General features: G+C 43.7%; 1 protein-coding gene across 1 annotated transcript; it reads right to left on the reverse strand.

The window, feature by feature from the left end:
* Window positions 1-1,033: 1,033 nt before the first annotated feature.
* On the reverse strand, window positions 1,034-8,513 carry SPINK2 (serine peptidase inhibitor Kazal type 2). The gene is made up of 4 exons (XM_061420262.1): window positions 8,366-8,513; window positions 7,457-7,500; window positions 2,762-2,871; window positions 1,034-1,359 (listed from the first exon to the last, which is right to left on the reverse strand). The coding sequence occupies exons 1-4, from the start codon at window positions 8,421-8,423 to the stop codon at window positions 1,314-1,316; spliced, it is 258 nt and encodes an 85-aa protein (XP_061276246.1). The 5' UTR covers window positions 8,424-8,513; the 3' UTR covers window positions 1,034-1,313.
* Between the last annotated feature and the right edge of the window lie 10,714 nt (window positions 8,514-19,227).

Here is a 19,227-nt window from a genome sequence, read left to right on the forward strand (position 1 = left end):
TTTATTGCCTCTATTCCACATAAGAACAGAGGTCTGGGAATTTGGAGACCAGGCTTCTAGTCCACACTGCTTCATAACCTTGGGCAAATTGGTTTGCCTCTGTGGGCCTCAGTTACTACCTCCTAAGAGGGATACTTGAACTAACAGTAGCTACTATTTCAGTAGTTTCCATGGACCAAGTGCTGTGCTAAGCAGTTTCCTCACAGCAGTTCCATGACTTGAGCATGATCCCTCTTTTCCAGATAAAAAAACAGAAGCCCAAGGAAGTGTTGGAATCAGAATTCAAATTCACATGTAGTCCACTTGCCAAAGCCAGGTTTTTTTCTACACACTGTCATCACCCCTTGCCTCTTGTCTCACAGTTTCCTGACCCTAGAATGTACTTAAACCTAGGACTTGACTCAAAACCCTCTGCCTGGACAGCAATTATCTTTCTAAATTAAACTTTGGTCACTTTTATTGCAACATCTATTCTTTATGTTGCATCCGACTCTTAAGACAGAACATCTCAATCTCAGCACTACTGACATTTTAGACTGAAAATTTCTTGGTTGCTGGGAGGTGTCCTGCTTACTGTAGAATGTCTGGTAGCATCCCTGGATGCTACCTGCTAGAAGTCAGGAGCACCCACCCTACAAATTGTGATCCCCAAAATGCCTCCCAACATAGCCCCAGCATCATCTAGGGTTCAGAACCTCAGCTCTAGAAGAAGGAAAAGGGCAAGTTTCTGCATTAACTTGAAAGAAAAACTGCATCGGGAAGAATTCTAAAATCTTGTATTTTTATTGCATATTTTTTTGACTCTACCTGTTCAGGCTAGAGTCAATTTCAGCATCTCACATTATTTGTTCTATGCACAACACTGTACCAATTACCATACACTATATCAAAGATTCAGGGAAATGGCGAAGGAGAATAAACCTTGACCTCTCAAAAATGACTCTACTTCTCCCTTAGTGAAATTCACCTCCGTCTGAGAGGAAAAGAGCCCTGTGAGGCTGAGTGAGAATGGATATTCAACAGGGAACAGTGGTAACTGAACACAATGCTGATTTTATTCCAACTAAATAAAGCAACATATAAGTAATCTGGGTGATAAGCTTAACTCAAGGGGTAAATGCCAAGAAACAAGGACTTTTGTTTGTTTGCTTTAATTATCAATCACTGTCCATGGCTCTCTTCCACATCTCATCTCAGAAAATATGGGTTAACAAATCTCACACAAAGAAACACAGGAAAAGAGAAATGGGGAAAATAAAATCCATCTAGTATGCAGGGGTGTTTCTCCAATTTCTCTTCTGTGAACTGCTCCATCAGCAGGGTCCACTTCGGATTACTTTAATATCACGACCATCTTCCCTGAAAATTGACCAATCATAAAAACACATTTACTGAAACTGTCCCACAATTTGTATTAAAAAGACCCACGTCATTATACATTGTATTCCTTCCCGGTTGACAATCATTTTTAAAGCTAATATCTAGGGCCTTCCCTGGTGGCTCAGTGGTAAAGAATCTGCCTGCCAATGTAGGAGACATGGGTTCTATCACTGATCCAGAAAGATCCCATGTGCTGTGAAGCAACTGAGTCTGTGCGCCACAGCTACTGAGCCTGTGCTCTAAGTCCAGGAACCACAACTAGTGAAGCCCTTGCACCCTGGAGCCCAGGCTCTGCAACAGGAGAAGCCTCTACAATGAGAAGCCTGCACACTACAATTAGGTAAAGCCCAAGCAGCAACGAAGACCCAGCACAGCCTAAAATCATTAAATAATTTTTTTTAAAGCTAAATCTAGGAAACAATGAAGGTGAAAACCCAACTCTGCCATTTTTTCCCAAACCTTAGGGCACATGGAACTACTCCCCACGAACCACTCTGAGAAGACCTGGTAATTTACTGAAGACTAAGTTCAGAGACTGAACCCCTGAAATACAAAGCAGTGTATCTGGAGGTGGACTCATGGTCACCTAAGCTGGCCAGGTGTCTTACACAGGGGGCATCAGTATAATACACTTATTAGTGAGCATTCAAACAGGCAGAGTTACTAAGACCGGTTTTCTGACCAGTAGTGCAGGGTGTGTAGATCACCTGTACATGGCTCCTGAATTCAACAGAACATTCACTATTCCAGAGTTTAACTACTAAATATATTCTTTTTCTAATTTTTTTTTGGCTGCTCTGGGTCTTCTTTGCTGCACACAGGCTCTCTCTAGCTGCAGAGAGCAGGGACTGCTCTACAGTTGTGGTGCTTGGGCTTCTCACTGGGGTGACTTCTCTTATTGTGGGGCACAGGCTCTAAGCACACAAGCTTCAGTAGTTGCAGCACATGGGCTCAGTAGTTGTGACTCTTGGGCTCTAGAGCATGGGCTCAGTAGCTGTGGTGCATGAGCTTAGTTGCTCCTCAGTATGTGGGATCTTCCTGGACCAGGGATTGAACTCTTATCCCCTGCACTGACAGGTGGATTTTTAACCACTGGTCTACCAGGGAAGTCGTAAATACATTTTTAATTTTGGGAAACTACCCATCCCTGGATAGTAACATCACTTAATTATCTGGTCTATAATTGATTAATCACATGCCTCTTTTTCTAACCTTGACCTAGAAAATTCACTGATTCTGTGTCTTTTTAAATATGTCTTAAAACAGAGCTACTTACGTCACATACGATTATGTCCAAGAAAAGAGCCAAACTTCCTAAGTAATCAAAATGCAAGAGAAGAACTAAAGAATATGTGCCTAGTTTATATTGAAAAATTGCTACCTGATTTTCATACAAAGAGTACACTCATTGGGATAAGTGGACAGATCACTTCCACACACGGGGTTGAAGTCCCGGGGACATCCTGGTAATGTATACTGACGGCAGTTTGGCTAGAAAAGAGAAAGGAAGACGGAAATTGGTGAATAACTTGAGATGTTTTTATTGTAAGAGGAGGGCAAAGTTCCACCATTAGTCACTCAGTCGTGTCCGACTCCTTGGGAACCCATGGACTGCAGCCCACCAGGCTCCTCTGTCCATGGGATTCTCCAGGCAAGAATACTGGAGTAGGTAGCTATTCCCTTCTCCAGCATATCTTCCAGACCCAAGGATTGAACCCAGGTCTCCTGCACTGTAGGTAGATTCTTCACCATCTGAGCCACCAGAGAGGAATTTGGGCAAAGTCCCAAGTTTCCCTATATTTTCTAGAAATTTCCTACAGAAAAATTTCTATTTTACACACACACACATACAGACACACAGGTTTTTCTAAGCATCAGATGTAGTGTTGAAGCAATGGGTCAATACCTGCTATGTAAGATAAGGACCTCAGCAGAAGGTTTACGCTGGCTGATTTTTAAATGAAAGTCCAAGATATGCCACCAACGTACTTTACTATCCTCCAGCTTCATCATCTGTTCTTCACGAGCAACTCCATGAGAATGTCCTGTTACATTCCACCTAATTCCGTGGCATAATGCCCAGACACACTCGGAAATGTAATCTTTTGTCTGGACTTGTAAGATACTAGCATTTAAGCAACAGCATTAAGGAAAGCAGTAGGTTCAGAATTAGACCTCAGGGCTTATTATGGGCTTAACTGCATCTACCCAGAAAGATATGTTAAAGTCCTAACTCCTAGCACTTCAGAATATGACCTTATGTGGGATTAGTAGGGTCTTCTTATAGGAAATTATCTTAAAGTAAAAAGTTTAGGAGAACAGGCCCTAATCCAATATGACTGGTGTGGTTATAAAAAGGGAAAATTGGGGGACTACCCTGGTGGTGAAATTCTCATTCAGGAATTCTTCCCTGGTGGCTCAGATGGTAAAGAATCCACCTGCAATACAGGAGACCTGGGTTCGACCCCTGGTTCAGGAAGATCCCCTGGAGAAGGGAATGGCAACCCACTCCAGTATTCTTGCCTGGAGAATCTCACGGACAGAGTATCCTGGAGGGCTACAGTCCCTGGGGTCACAAAGAGTCAGACACGACTGAGGTAGCTAACACTTTTCTTTTCACTCTGGTGGTGCAGCAGATTAGAATCCACCTGCTAATGCAGGGGACACAGGTTTGATCTGAAGCGACTTAGCAGCAGCAGCAGCTGGGAAGATTCTACATGCTGCAGGGAAACTAAGCCCCTGAGCCACAACTACTGAGCCCAAGTACTGCAGCTTTGAAGCCCATGTGCCCAGAGCCTGTGCTCTGTAATGAGAAGCCACCACAGTGAGAAGCCCAAGCACCAAAAGGAAGAGCAGCCCCTACTCGCTGCAACTAGAGAAAGCCTGTGCAAAAAATAAAATAAATATTTTTTTAAACAAAAGGAAAGTTTGGACACAGAGTCACACACGGAGGCAAGATCATGTGAAGACACCAAGAGAATGCCATTTACAAGCCAAGAAATGCCTGAGGCTATGAGATACTAGGAGAGAGGACTGGAACAGATTCTTTCTCACAGCCTTCGGAAGGAACCAACCCTGCTGACACTTTGAGTTTGAACATCCAGCCTTGAGAACTGTGAGACAATCCATCTCTGCTGTTTAAGTCACTCAGTTTGTGGCTTTACTACAGCAGCCCTAACAAACTGATATTGGATCGTGGAACTCAACTCTCAGATTTGACGGAATTGAGTCCAGAGAGGTAATATGTCTTGCTCATAGCCACTAGTCTCCAACAGAACCAGGACTAGAACTGGTCACAGTGGTCACACCATAGCGTGCAGAGGCTCACTCTAATAACAGGTTGAATATACGATCTGCTGTATTTGTTTTGTTTTAGTAATAGTGATCGTCTTTCCTCACTTCAGAATAAGTGTTTAGTACTCTGAATAAATGAAATATACCTTTTCCTTCATATTATGTGGATTCATAGAGACCTAAGTAGGACAGGGCATTGGCCAAACTCTGAACTAAAGAGAAACTTTTGACCATTTCCATCCTTCGTTCAGCCTTCTACGTCCATTTAGGAGCCTGATGTGTTCTTCCTGTTCTAGGCTCACTAAGATGATGGCTTCCAGGACAGCTTCCACAGGAGACTAGACAGTTTCTTTCCAACGAGATTGGGACAACTGGTAATTGGCCATTTAATTGAAAAAGTCGATTAAAGTAGGGAAACAGTAACAAAAATTATAACATACCCTAAACATTTTCTCTTAAAACATATAAATGAAAATAAAATTGCCAATCTTTTGATGGAAAGACAATGAGGCACATGGCCAGTTGTAATGCTACCTACACTAAGACAACCTCCTTGCAGCTAGGTATGACCACACAATCAAGGCCAGGCCAATGGGATGCAAGTGGAATTACTGCGTGCAGTTGCTTCTGTGTTTGTGTTAGTCATTCAGTTGTTCCAACTCTTTTCAACCCCATGGACTATAGCTCGCCAGGCTCCTCTGTCCATGGAATTCTCCAGGCAAGAATACTGGAGTGGGTTGCCATTCTCCAGATTCTCCAGGCTGGAGAGTCTCCCTTCAATCCCCCACCCAGAGATTGAACCTGGGTCTCCTGCATTGCAGGCTGATTCTTTACCACCTGCTAGGAACCTCCTTTAAAAGAAAGTTGGGGTTTGTCCTCTGCTTCCCCCAGTTTTTATTCTTTGTCCATTCCTCCATCCTGCTCCTGGGTGCATGGAACTCTACGCTTTACAGACCAGGATGACAAAGTCCACATCCTAAGACAGCAGTTCTGTGAGCTGTTATTTTGAGTCCTTGTTATCTGCAGCTGAAGCTAATCCTGACACAAGACTTTTCCTACGAAATGTTTCAACTAATTAGAGTTCTGTGTGCTGTCACTGCAAAAATCATACCCACAATAAATCATCCATGATTTCTTCTTTTGTTTTAAATGGGATTTCTCAACTGCATTCATATTTTGGACCAGCTAATTAATTGTTGTGTGAGGCTGTCTCCTGCATGGTAGGGTGTTTAGTAACATCATTGTTTTCTATCCACTAGATGCTAGTTACAACTTCCTGGTCATGACAATCAAAATGACAATCTGTCTCCTGAGGGGTAAACCTGCCCCCTTTTTAAAATATGGTAAGAATTCAAAGACACTGGCACAGCAAGGTAATATACAGCTAGAAAGTAATTCCCCAATTATTTACTGTTGTTTTACTATACCTAATTCAATTTTTTAGAATTTGTCTTTTAGCAAGTTTTTCAAAAGCATCTGACACAGTTTCCATATAAACATTTTCATTTCTTTACCCTCATGTTCATGCTGTCTCTACATTTTTTACAAATTAAGACTGTGGCTGGCATAATAGGCTTGTGAACACAGATACTTGAGTCTTGGTAAGAATACAGCTCCACTCATGGGGAACAAACTCTATGATTTACAGGGGAGTAGTTAAACAAGAGGGTGGTCTGTCTCTAATCAGTGAGTAATTGACCTGCTGTGGGAATGGTTAGAGAGAAAGCAGAGAGTCATATGTGATTTGCTTAAATAGAGGGTGGCTGAAGGTCCGTCTAGTCAAGGCTATGGTTTTTCCAGTGGTCATGTATATCCATACGTGAGAGTTGGACTGTGAAGAAAGCTGAGAGCCAAAGAATTGATGCTTTTGAACTGTGGTGTTGGAGAAGACCCTTGAGAGTCCCTTGGACTGCAAGGAGATCCAACCAGTCCATTCTGAAGGAGATCAGCCCTGGGATTTCTTTGGAAGGAATGATGCTAAAGCTGAAACTCCAGTACTTTAGCCACCTCATGCAAAGAGTTGACTCATTGGGAAAGACTCTGATGCTGGGAGGGATTGGGGGCAAGAGGAGAAGGGGACGACAGAGGATGAGATGGCTAGATGGCATCACTGACTCGATGGACGTGAGTCTGAGTGAACTCTGGAGTTGGTGATGGACAGGGAGGCCTGGCGTGCTGCAATTCATGGGGTCGCAAAGAGTCGGACACGACTGAGCGACTGAACTGAACTGAACTGATCCAAATATGCCCTCCTAACCATTCACATAGGATGCCTGCCTTTAGTTCTCACCTCCAGCCTCCCCAGGCCAACAGCCTCAATCAGGGCACACCTGATGCCTTCCCTTTTCCCCTTTACAAAGCTTTCCCGCTCCTTTGCCTTTGAGTCTCAGCTAAAACACAAGTGACATGGCTGACTCACTTGCTACATTAAGCAGTGAATAGTTTTTGCTTGCTTTCATCTGGTTGGCCTTTGTTTGCTTCCACAACTTAATTTGAGAATATACATAAAATATCTAGTACAACATGTAACTACTGGGCATAGGACCTTCTAAATCATCAAAGGAGATATTAAAAGGAAACAAAGCCCTGAGGCCTTCAAGGCCTGAGTAATTTTTAACCAAAGTTTATACTGTGATCCGTGTCAAAAAGCCTGCCTGAGAGTCTGGTTACTAAAGAAGCAGTCAACTGTCTCCATAGTGGCAGACCTGAAAACCAGCCCCTACCCAAACCGCTGTGGGCGTCACTGTATTAGTAGAAACAATACAAGTGGTTTCCTACTTACTGTACTGTATTCTGAAGGTTGACCAAACTGAGCATTGGAAGAGGCTGCAAAAAGGAAACAGACATTTTAAAGGATGGATTAAGGTTAGTGCTTATTCATAAGGGTGTTGTTTTTTTTTTTTTAATTCAGCTTGTGATTTAGACAGGCTACATGTCTCCCTCTCCCTCACAAGTCTAGTTTCTTTGATTCCTTCCTAAAAAGTCGATTCAAGTGTGTTCTGGCATCTCTCCTAGCAGGCACACAGAAAACACTCGGTACCGGTTCGGTATCTGACCACCCTAAGAGGATTGCTTGGGAAACTCTGGAGCTACCGAATAAAGGTTAGAGAAGTAACTCAATAGTTCACGATATTGTTTTCCTGAATAAAGGTTAGAGAAGTAACTCAATAGTTCACGATATTGTTTTCCTCTGTGGTCGAGATAATAAGTGCAAAATTTGACATTGGGTGTTATCACTTTAACTCGACTTAAATAGACATCAAGTCTGGCTGGACTGAAGCCGCTTTCTCACAAACCCCACGGTGCTTGGCGCTTTCGGCATTCACAATTTCTGATTCCTGTACATCTGCTGCTGAGGTTCTGCAAGGAAGGCCCCGGGTACATAAAAACCTGACTCCTAACCTTGGATTCCAGAAAATCCACTTTAAGGAAGAAAGAGCAGCCTGGGAAGAAGCCCAAGCAGGAACTAAAGACGGTTGCTGGCTCCACAATGCCACCCCTCAACCCCAAACATCCCCAAGTTCGTGTCCCTAGGCAACTGCGGGGCGGGCCGGAACCGCCAGTAACGGTGCGTGCGCGGAGGGACACGAAGGCCCCCCAGGCCTCGGGGAGGGATAGTAGCGGGCAAGACCCCCTTCTCAGTAACTCCTTGGCTGGTCCTCCAGGGACCAGAGAGACTGGTGAGCGTTACCGGCCGAGTCCCACCAGACCAGGAACAAAACCAAACGCAGCGCCTTGAGCGCCATCATGCCTCCACGGCCGGCTGTCGGGTCTCTGCGCTCCAGCGTCTGCGCGACCAGGACGGCTCCCACGCGACAGGGCGGGATGGAGGGGCATAGGGGAGGTGGCGGGGAGGAAGAATGGAGCAGGAAGGGGCGGGGGAGCGGGGCGGGGGAGGAAGTGGGGAGGGGAAGACAGAAGAAGGGTGGTTGCTAGTCCCTCTCTGGCTAGAATGAGAGCAAGCGATTGAAGAAGCCATCTCTCCCTGCAACAGATAAAGAACCTCAGAAGAGCCCTGGATAATCTCGTGGGCTGTCAGTCAATCTCTGTTTCTTCAGCATCTGCTCTCTACCAGGCAGTGTGTGGGGCTGAAAACAAAGGAGGTACCCACTCTCTAGAAGCTTTCTGGTGTACGTCTTGGGGATGAGGTTACACATGGAACTCCACAACGGATGAATACAGTGATTTCTGAACGTGCTAGAGAGTGGTGGGGGGTGGGGGGAAGACTTTGGGAGATCAGGAAAGGCCTCACCGAGGTGACCTTTAAGCTGAAAGCTGAAGGATGAGAAAGAAGCCTAGGGACGACCGTGAGGACAAATATTCCAGGCTCAAGGAAAAGCAAGTGCAGAGACCTGGAGACTGGAGCCAACTCAGTGTGCTCAGCTGGGCCCTAGGTGAGGGAGGGGGCCCGAGAGGCAGTTGGAACCACAAGGCCTTGAACACACCTGGTGATGTAGGCCCCTGATAAGGGATTGGATTTGTTCTGATTGCAGTGGAGGATTTTAGGCAAGGTCATGGCCCTGACATGACTTATCTTTTAAGATAATGGATGAAGAATGAAGGGGATAGGTAAGAGTGGAGGCAGGGAAAGAAATCAGGCAGCTTGTGCGGTAATCTGGACAAGGGATGATGGCAACTGGAGTTTGTGGGTAACAGGGGCCTGCTGAGAAGTGGTCAGATTCAGGGTTTCATTTGGAGGCGGAGCCAACTGGAATAAAGATAAGATCCAAGGATGCTTCCTGGGATTTTGCCCTGAACAGGTGATGCCATTTCTGTGAGGAAGAACATGTGGAGAAGATGCCTATTAGAACTCTGAGTAGACACGTGGACTAGGCATTTGGAATTACAAATTTGGAGCTAGAGATATAAACTCAGAAGTCATCAGCATATCTACAGTATTGAAAACTGTGGACCCAAAGCCCAGGGGAAAAGTACAGCAGAGGTCAGAGGTCAGAGTCCTGGGGCACTACTATATGCAGAACTTTGACAGATATGAAAAAGAAGCCTGTGCAGGAGGAAGAAAACCAGGCTAGAGTCAGGGATTGCTGAATCGTGGAGCAGTGCTGCAACCATGTCAGTTGCTGGTGAGGTTGGGAAGTGGGAGGACTGAGCATGGTTACAAACTTTGATGAGATATAGTCCCTGACGACCTTGATAAGAACTTTTGCAGAGAAGTGATGGCATCCAGAGCCCAAATGGTCTGGGTTGAAGGAATGAGGTGAGAAAGTGGTGACAGAAGATGTTGACGGCTCTCATGAGCTTGGCTATAAGAGTGAAGCCAGATGTGGGCAATAAATGGCCCATGAAACCTGCATGTCTTCTGGGGATCATGTCAAAACCCCTCCAATATCTTCCCATCTCCACTGTCTTAGGAAGAGGCCATTTCTTGCTATGGCCTCCAAGGCCTCTGCTGGTCTCTTACTGCTTTCCCCTGACTCACTCTTCCCCAACCCCTGGCCTTCCTGCTCCACCCGAGCACGTTGCACTTGCCTTTCCCTCTGCCTTGTTGTTGTTGTTCAGTCGCTCAGTCGTGTCCGACTCTTTGCAGACACCACGGACTGCAGCACGCCAAGTTTCCCTGTCCTTCACCATCGCCTGGAGCTTGTTCAAACTCATGTCCGTTGAGTTGGCGATACCATCCAACCATCTCGTCTTCTGTCATCCCCTTCTCCTCCTGCCTTCTATCTTTCCCAGCATCAGGGTCTTTTCCAATGAGTTGGCCCTTTGCATCAGGTGGCCAAAGTATTGGAGCTTCAGCAATAGTCCTTCCAATGAATATTCAAGACTAAGTTCCTTTATACTTGACTGGTTTGATCTCCTTGCAGTCTAAGGGACTCTCAAGAGTCTTCCCCAGTACCACAGTTCAAAAGCATCAATTTTTCAGTGCTCAGCCTTCTTTATGGTCCAACTCTCACATCCATACATGACTACTGGAAAAACCATGGCTTTGGCTATATGGATCTTTGTCAGCAAAGTAATGTCTCTGCTTTTTAATAAACTATCTAGGTTTGTCATAGCTTTTCTTCCAAGGAGCAAGTGTCATTTAATTTCATGGCTGTAGTCACCATCTGTAGTGATTTTGGAGCCCAAGAAAATAAAATCTGTCACTATTTCCATTGTTTCCCCATCTATTTGCCATGAAGTGATGGGCCCAGATGCCATGATCTTAAGTTTTTTGACTGTTGAGTTTAGGCTAGCCTTTTCACTCTCCTCTTTCACCTTCTTCAAGAGGCTATTTAGTTACTCTTTGCTTTCTGCCATAAAGGTGGTATCATTGCATATCTGAGGTTATTGATATTTCTCCCAGCAATCTTGATTCCAGCTTGTGATTCACCCAGACTATCATTTCACATGATGTACTCTGCATGTAAGTTAAGTAAGCAGGGTGGCAGTACACAGCCTTGATGTACTCCTTTCCCAATTTTGAACTAGTACATTGTCCCATGTCCAGGTCTAACTGTTGCTTCTTGACCTGCATACAGGTTTCACAGGAGACAGGTAAGGTGGTCCCGTCTCCTTAAGAATTTTCCACGGTTTGTTGTGATCCACACAGTCACAGCCTTGTGAAGTCAATAAGCAGAAGTAGATGTTTTTATGGAACTCTCTTGCTTTTTCTATGATCCAGTGAATGTTGGCAATTTGATCTCTGCTTCCTCTGCCTTTTCTAAATCCAACTTGAACGTCTGAAAGTTCTTGGTTCACATACTGTTGAAGCCTAGCTTGAAGGATTTTGAGCATGATCTTGCTAGCATGTGAAATGAATTCAATTGTGTCATAGTTTGAACATTCTTTGCCATTGCCCTTCTTTGAGATTGACCTTTTCCAGTCCTGTGGCAACTGCTGAGTTTTCCAAATTTGCTGGCGTATTGAATGCAACACTTTCACAGCATCATCTTTTAGGATTTGAAATAGCTCAGTTGGAATTCCATCACCTCCACTAGCTTTGTTTGCAGCAATGCTTCCTAAGGCCCACTTGACTTTGCAGTCCAGGATGTCTGGCTCTAGGTGAGTGATCACACCATCGTGGTTATTGGAGTCATTAATACCTTTTCCCTCTGCCTACGTGTCTCCTTCCCTTTCTTCTGTTGTAGCTCAAATTTCCCCGTATCAGAAATGCCTTCCCTGACCGTCCTATAAAACCATAGTACCTCTCTTTTCTCTTCTCCTGGGCCTGCCTTGTTTTCCTTCTCCCATAGGATTTATCTCAACTTGACTTTTAAAAAAATTTATTTATGACACTCTCATGTCAGTTCCTATAGGGGAGTAATTCTTTTTTGATTCATGCTATATTTCCAGCACCTAGAAGAGTGCATCTCAACAAATATTTGTTAAATGAATAAATTAATTTCTAGGGGGTCGAGACCTTAGCTTACCTAAAAGTATGATCCACAGAATAAAACAAACCACTAGTATGCCTAAACAAAATGATGGAGACTTCCATGGCAGTTCAGTGATTAAGACTCATAGTTCCCTGATGAGGAATGGAACCCGCACTCCCTGCAGTGGAAGCGCAGAGTCTTAACCAGGTACCTGCCCTGAACTCATATCACACTGGCCATTGTGTTGTTACAGAGCTGGACATCATCAGCCTAGAAGCAGTGACGTTTTCTATTCCTCTTTTGTATTCCTAGTGCCTAGCACTGTGCCAGACACAAGCTCAATAATGTTTGCTGACTTTGCTGGTGGTCCAGTGGTTAAGATTCCATGCTCCCAATGCAGAAGGCACAGGTTCAATCCCTGGTCAGGGTGTTAAGATCCCACATGCCAAATGATGTTGCCAAAAAAAAAAAATTTGCTGAATAAGTAAATGTTTGAAATTTTAAACTGACATTACAGCAAGAAAGTAGACCAAGAAGAGGAAGAAGATGACATAGAATCCAGAAAACAGAAATTCCAACCCAAGGGAGAAGCAAAGAGAATTAGTAGGCAGCAGTATGACAGTCCTAGGGTTCAGCCAATCCAGAATGGAACAAGCAGGAGGCCCCTGGAAGCTGATTCCAGAGGATGACACAGAATAAGATATGTGTCTTACCATAATTGAGATGAGATTGACATCAAAGGGGTAAAGTTTAGAGACTGAGGTACAACAAGTACATAGAAAACTAAACAAATAAAAAAAAATAATTGGCTTCTGGAAAAACAAAGTTGTTCAACAATGTAAATATCAATCATTGATCTCACCAAAATTATGATTCACTATTTTGGGAGAATGGGGAGAGAGGAAGTCTATCTGGGTGGTGGGAGTGATGGGAGGTGAGAAAGAGATACATCTTTCACGGTAAAAATCAAGGGATCGGAACTTCGCTGGTGGTCCAGTGGTTGAGAATCCGCCTGCCAACGCAGGGGACACCGGTTCCATCCCTGATCATGGAAGCTCCTACATGCCTCGGAGCCACAGAGTCCGTGACCACAACTACAGAGCCCACACTCTCAAGCCCACGGGCTGCAACTACTTAAATCCAGGCTCCACAAGAGAAGCCACTGCAATGGGAAGTCTGAGCCCCACAGTGAGGAGTAGACTCCGCTCGCCACAACTAGGGAAAGTGCAGGAGCAGCAAAGAAGACCCAGATCAGCCAAAGGTACGTAAATAAATAATTTATTTTAAAAAATAAAGGGATGAAGTCTAAACCTGAAAAAACAATGAGGCATTATATACATGTTATTTATAAGTGTGAGGTTAACTACTCAATTAATTAGCTAAAAGAGTATAAATTGGAGGACTTCCCTGGTGGTCCAGTGGCTAAGACCCTGCAATCCCAAAGCAGGGGACCGGGTTTCAATCCCTGGTCAGGGAACTAGATCCCTGCATGCCTCAGCTAAAGATCTTGCATGCCACAACTAAGACTCCTGTGCAGCCAAATAAACAAATACTAAAAAAAAAAAAAAAAAGAGTACAAGTTGGATTCTTCCAGAAATTGGAAAATGAAGCAGGAGGGATGGAGTAGGAGTAGTCCACTGCTGTTCTTCTTAACAAACTGTGCCTGTGTTATGGGCTGAATTGGGTCCTCCCCACCCAACGTCATGTACCTCAGCATGTAACATCAGTGCCTCAGAATGCGACCATATTTTGAAATGTAATTAAGTTACAATAGGGTCACTTAGTGGACTCCCAAGATGACGGGTGTCCTTATAAAAAGATATTAGGACACAGACAACGCAGAAAGATAACCATGCGAAGACACAGAAAGAAGATGCCGTCTGAAAGACAAGGACAGAAGCATCAGAAGAAAAGAGACCTTGACCTTAGACATCTAGCCTCTGGGACTGTGAAAAAATATGTTTCTGTTAAGTCACCTGGTCTGTGGTATTTTATTAGGGCAGCCCCAACAAACGTATACAATATGTACAAGTGTTAAAAGATTTAAAATGTCATTTTTTTATTAAAAGAAGAAAATTTTAAGAAATCTAACAAATAAAAGTTACTCTGAGGCACAGCCATCAATGACCTCTAACAGTACCTCATCTAGTATGAGGACATTTATTTACTGATTTTTTATTCCCTTGAGAAACTTTGACATACTGACTGATTCTACATACAAATTTTGATGGCACTTCAGCAAACCTTGATGAAAGGTTTACAGAAGAGAAATAATTTGGCCAAAGAGGCAAAAGTCAGCACGTTGGCAGATCTGTTTCTTCCTCTCATATCTGTGTGTTGATCTGTCGATCTGTGACATACTCTCTGGTTCAGTCTGGGTCTAGTCTTGAAAACACAGTCTACATCCAACAAAAAGATTCCTGAGCCCAAGCACGGAATTCACTCATTTGAAATAATATATGTTATGCTCTCCAGTCCCATTCCGGCATCATCACAGAAGTGGGACGAGGCCAAATAAGTGTGCAAAGGAAAGTGTCTAGTAGGAGTCTTTTTCTCCCATCTACGATTTGTTTAGGTGAGCTCAGCTGTATTTGGTGATGTCTACTGCCATCTAGCGAAAACGAATTGAACTACTGCTTCATTTTTTGGCACTTTAGTTTTCAAAGCGGAGAAGGCAATGGCACCCCACTCCAGTACTCTTGCCTGGAAAATCCCATGAACAGAGGAGCCTGGTAGGCTGCAGTCCATGGGGTCGCTAAGAGTCGGACACGACTGAGCGACTTCACTTTCATTTTTCACTTTCATGCATTGGAGAAGGAAATGGCAACCCACTCCAGTGTCCTTGCCTGGAGAATCCCAGGGACGGGGGAGCCTGGTGGGCTGCCGTCTATGGGGTCACACAGAGTCGGACACGACAAAAGCGACTTAGCAGCAGTTTTCAAAGGGCTCTCGTTTTATCTTCACAGCAATCTATAAAGTAGACATTGCTGCCCCAGTTTGTGTTAACTTTTTAGAAATAATATTATTGAGCTTATTGTGATCCAGGCACTATACACAAATGATCTTATGTACTCCCCTTATCAATTTTGTGTGATCTGTGCATATTGCCTGTATTTTTATTCCATTTACAGATGAGAAAGCTAAGGCTTAGAGAATTTAAGAAACATGCCGAAATCCCAACAGCTAATCAGGGTCCAAACCCAGGGAGGCAATGATCACTAACACAAACCTTATCTCCCTTCTCCTCCTGCCCCTCCTCCTTCATCTTCATTATCAAACCATTGTGATTATGTGCCCTTTATAGCTATTATATAGTTTAATCCTCATGACAACTCTTTTTTTTTTTTTCACAACTCTTATCAGTTAAGTATAATTACTATTCCCGTTTCCTAGATGAGGCAATCTAGGCACAGAGCAGTTTAAAAAGTTATCCAAGATCATAAGCTAGGGAAAGCATAGCCAGAATCAGAATTCAGAGAATTTGTGGTTTTGCTCTAATATATTTAAAGATTTAAATAATATTTGCTTCTCTGAAATCTGTGAAGTGAATCTTCTCTTCCTCATATCTTACTCTTTGTTTTCCAGATTTACTAAGGTGACATTGACATATAGCATTGTGCAAGTTTAAGTATACAATACAATGATTTGATACACACAGAGTACGTGAAAGGATTACCACAATAAATTTAGTTAACACATCCATCACCTCACGTAATCACAAATAATATGTGTGATGAGAGCATTTAAAATTTACTCTCTTAGCAACTTTCAAGTACAAAATACAGTATTGTTAATTATAGTCACCATGCTGTGCATTAGATCCCCAAAACTTGTTCATCTTAAATATAACTGGAAGTTTATACCCTTTGACCAACATCTCCTGATTTCCCCCACCCACACAGCACCTGGCAACATTCAAACTTTTTCCATATTTCTATGAGGTTTTTTTTTAAGATTCCACATGTAAGTGAGATCATGTAGCCTGTCTTTCTCTGATTTATTTCACTCACCACAGTACCCTCAGGGGAACCCAGGGAGTATTATTCCAGGCCCCATGCTCACAACTAGTTCAACTAGTATGCAGTTTGAGAAATAGTTTTGTTCTCATTACAAAATCAATACATATTTAGAAAAGCAGAAAGAAAAAAATCACTGTCTCCCCAAAAATATTCTCTTCCAAACAATCAAAATTAATATTTGTTTCCTTACTTCTAGCTATAATTTTAAGCTACTTTGATTTTAATATAGGTGTGATCATATTATAAAAACCATTTTGTGTTGTTTCTTTTATTTAACATTTTAATATAAGCATTTTTTATATCACCCAACTATTCATAATTGTTACTATGAATAGGTCCCTTACTGACATTATAACTTGTGGACAGTAATGCCTATAATGGATCAGGTATTGCTGTAAGGAATTTCTATCTATTTATTCTTTTAATCTCTACAACATACCACATAGGATGGAGAGCATTTTTAGCCACAGCTGGTAAGTGACAGAGCTCAGATACGAATCTCCACCGTTTCCTAGTTCACAAGATGAGGAAAGGAAGCCAGAGAGGGATAATTTGTACAAGATCACAACACCAATAACTTATGAAGAAATTTGCCCACAGATTTTTTCACTGTAACCTTAAGATCTCATCTGCATGCTAAACTCTAGAACTGCCTTTTCTAAAACTGTAGCCCCTGGTCCTGTGGCTACTGAACACTTGAAATGTGACTGGTGTGATGTGAGATGTGCTATAAGGGTAGAATACACACTGAATTTCAAACACTTAACTAATGAATGAGTATAGAGTATTTCAATGATTTTTATATGGGTTACACATTGAAATTATAACAGTTTGTATTTATTGAGTTCAATTACACTATATGATGACAATTAATTTCACATGTTTCTTTTCATGTTTTTAAATGTGGCTACAAGAAATTTCAAAATACACTTGGTGTGCATTGTATTTCTTTCTTAGTGCTGCCATAGATCAGAACCTCTTAAATCTTAATGTGCAGATGAGTCACTTGGGGATCTGAATTAAAATGCAGCTTCTGATTCAGGAAGTCCAGGGTAGACCTAAGAGTCTGCATTTATAACAGGCTCTCAAGGAAGCCAATCCTACTTGTCCAGAAAGACCACATTGAGGAGCAAGGTTCTAGATGGAAGGGAGGCAGTGGGATCAGCATTAGAATACTTAGCAACTCCTATGTTTGGGGGACTTAAAAGAGGCTCTGACATGAGGAAGGGGTTTAGTGGTCTGAGAAGCTCATTGCAAAACCAGGACAGAGTGCTGTTGGGGAGGCCTAGATGGCAGCATGTCAGGTGAAATAATCAACAGCCGTGCCTCTGAAGAGACTCTACGGGGCCCAGCTGCTTTCTCAATGAAGAGGCTACTGATGAATGCAGCAAGGACAGTTTCTGAGTGAGGAAGACTGAAAGCAGACTTCATAATGTTGGGGAATAGGAGAGGTGGACTGGGTCACTGTTTTTTCCTAGAAAGAGAAAAAACAGAGGCTAAGGCTGATGTATGGGGCAAGTGAGCAAAAGTGGGATGAGGCGTGGAGTGGATTATGGGGACACTTGTTTGCTTTGGTTTTGCAGAGGGAGATTTGTGCATGTCTATGATTTGTGCAGAAAGGGAAAGGTGTGAGGGGGAAGGTGGCCCAGAGAACACGGGCAACTTCCCTCCTCAGTAAAGCAACAGGCTCACTGAACATCAGCTGTCAGGCCTCTTGAGGGTAAATATGACACAGCCTCTAGGTTCAAGGATCTCAGAGTCATAGTGTCATGGTCTGTGTGCAGGTAGGAAAAGAGTTTCCAGACAGGAGGCAGAATGAAAGGAGAATCGAGTTTATTAGACTGAGGGAGGCGGTTGTCTGCCAGTATAGTGAATGGGACAAGGAGCAGGGTAGGGGTGTGGAGAGTCATTTGCTGATTGGATAGGTATGTATACTGGGCAGGAGAAGAGTAAGGCAAACATATTTTCCTTATATGGGGTGAAAGGGGAGATAGGCAATACTACTCAGCAGGACTCAAAAATTCCACAAGGGTTACAACATGTTGGGGAAGGGTATTGAGGGTCTGATTTTTTCTGTTCCTGTATTTCAAGACCATTCTTGCTCACCTTGTTCTTTCATCCTTGGGGCACCACACTGTGTACTAAGAAACCTGTGTGCCACTTGGTGTAACCTGAGAAGGCAGTACAAGCTGGCATGGATGAGCAATCTTTTCCACATGAGGCCCAACTCAAGAAAGATGTATATGATCCCCAATTTCCTCACAGTCACATTTAAGCACTCTGCTATCCAAGATGGCTGTTCTCTTGCTCTCTATAATCTGCCGCACGCACCCCCCCCCCACCAACCCCTGCCAAATCTATCAGGGCCTACTTCACCTACACCTTACTCTTTTGACTGACCTTCGTACATACTTGCCCCAGGCCCGTTGTTCTTATCTAATGGGCAGTAAGGGGTGGTCCCCACTTCTGGTTTCCCTGGTAACTGATGAGTCAAGCTGATGTAAGTGCCCCTATAACTGGTAATCTCCCCCTGCTCCTGGGAGTGAAGCCCCTGCCAGGCCCTGCCTGCTGTCTGCCGGACACCATGGGGTGTGCTCCAAGACTTTGCTTTGGACACATAAGCCCCCTCATTCATTAAACCACTGAGTCTCTGTCCCTGACTCCAGGCTCTTCCTTTGGTCTAGAAGCTGGGCAAGCACTGGGCTTGTAGGGCTTGGGCTGCAGCCCAACATTCTTCATCAAAACAAAATGAAGGTTTCTATTTGTATGCTCAAATTTCACAAACAGTTTCTCTAGTAGCACCTACTGCAGTGACCTAGGTGACAACACCACCTCTTTGAAGAGGTGCTGAGTGAGCGGACACCACGTGGGGTTGGTGAGGAGGTTACAACAGACTCAGGGAAAATATCTGGCTTCAGTATACAGTCACAGACTAGGAACAACCGAAAACCTCTGGCGCCTCAGAAAAGTCTACATTTGGTGGCAACTGTGGGGTGGGGATGGGGTGGGGGTTCTGTCCTTTAAGTGAGAGCACATGGGGAGTGGGGAGTAAGGTGGAGTGTGCAGGGGGAGGAGAAGGGGATGCTGGTGCAGGTGCAAAGGAGAAACTTCACCCTCCCTTATCTCATCAGCCTGGAGAAGGCAATGGCACCCCACTCCAGTACTCTTGCCTGGAGAATCCCATGGATGGAGGAGCCTGGTAGGCTGCAGTCCAT

Source organism: Bos javanicus, chromosome 6, assembly GCF_032452875.1.
Source record: "Bos javanicus breed banteng chromosome 6, ARS-OSU_banteng_1.0, whole genome shotgun sequence".
Taxonomy (NCBI): domain Eukaryota; kingdom Metazoa; phylum Chordata; class Mammalia; order Artiodactyla; family Bovidae; genus Bos; species Bos javanicus.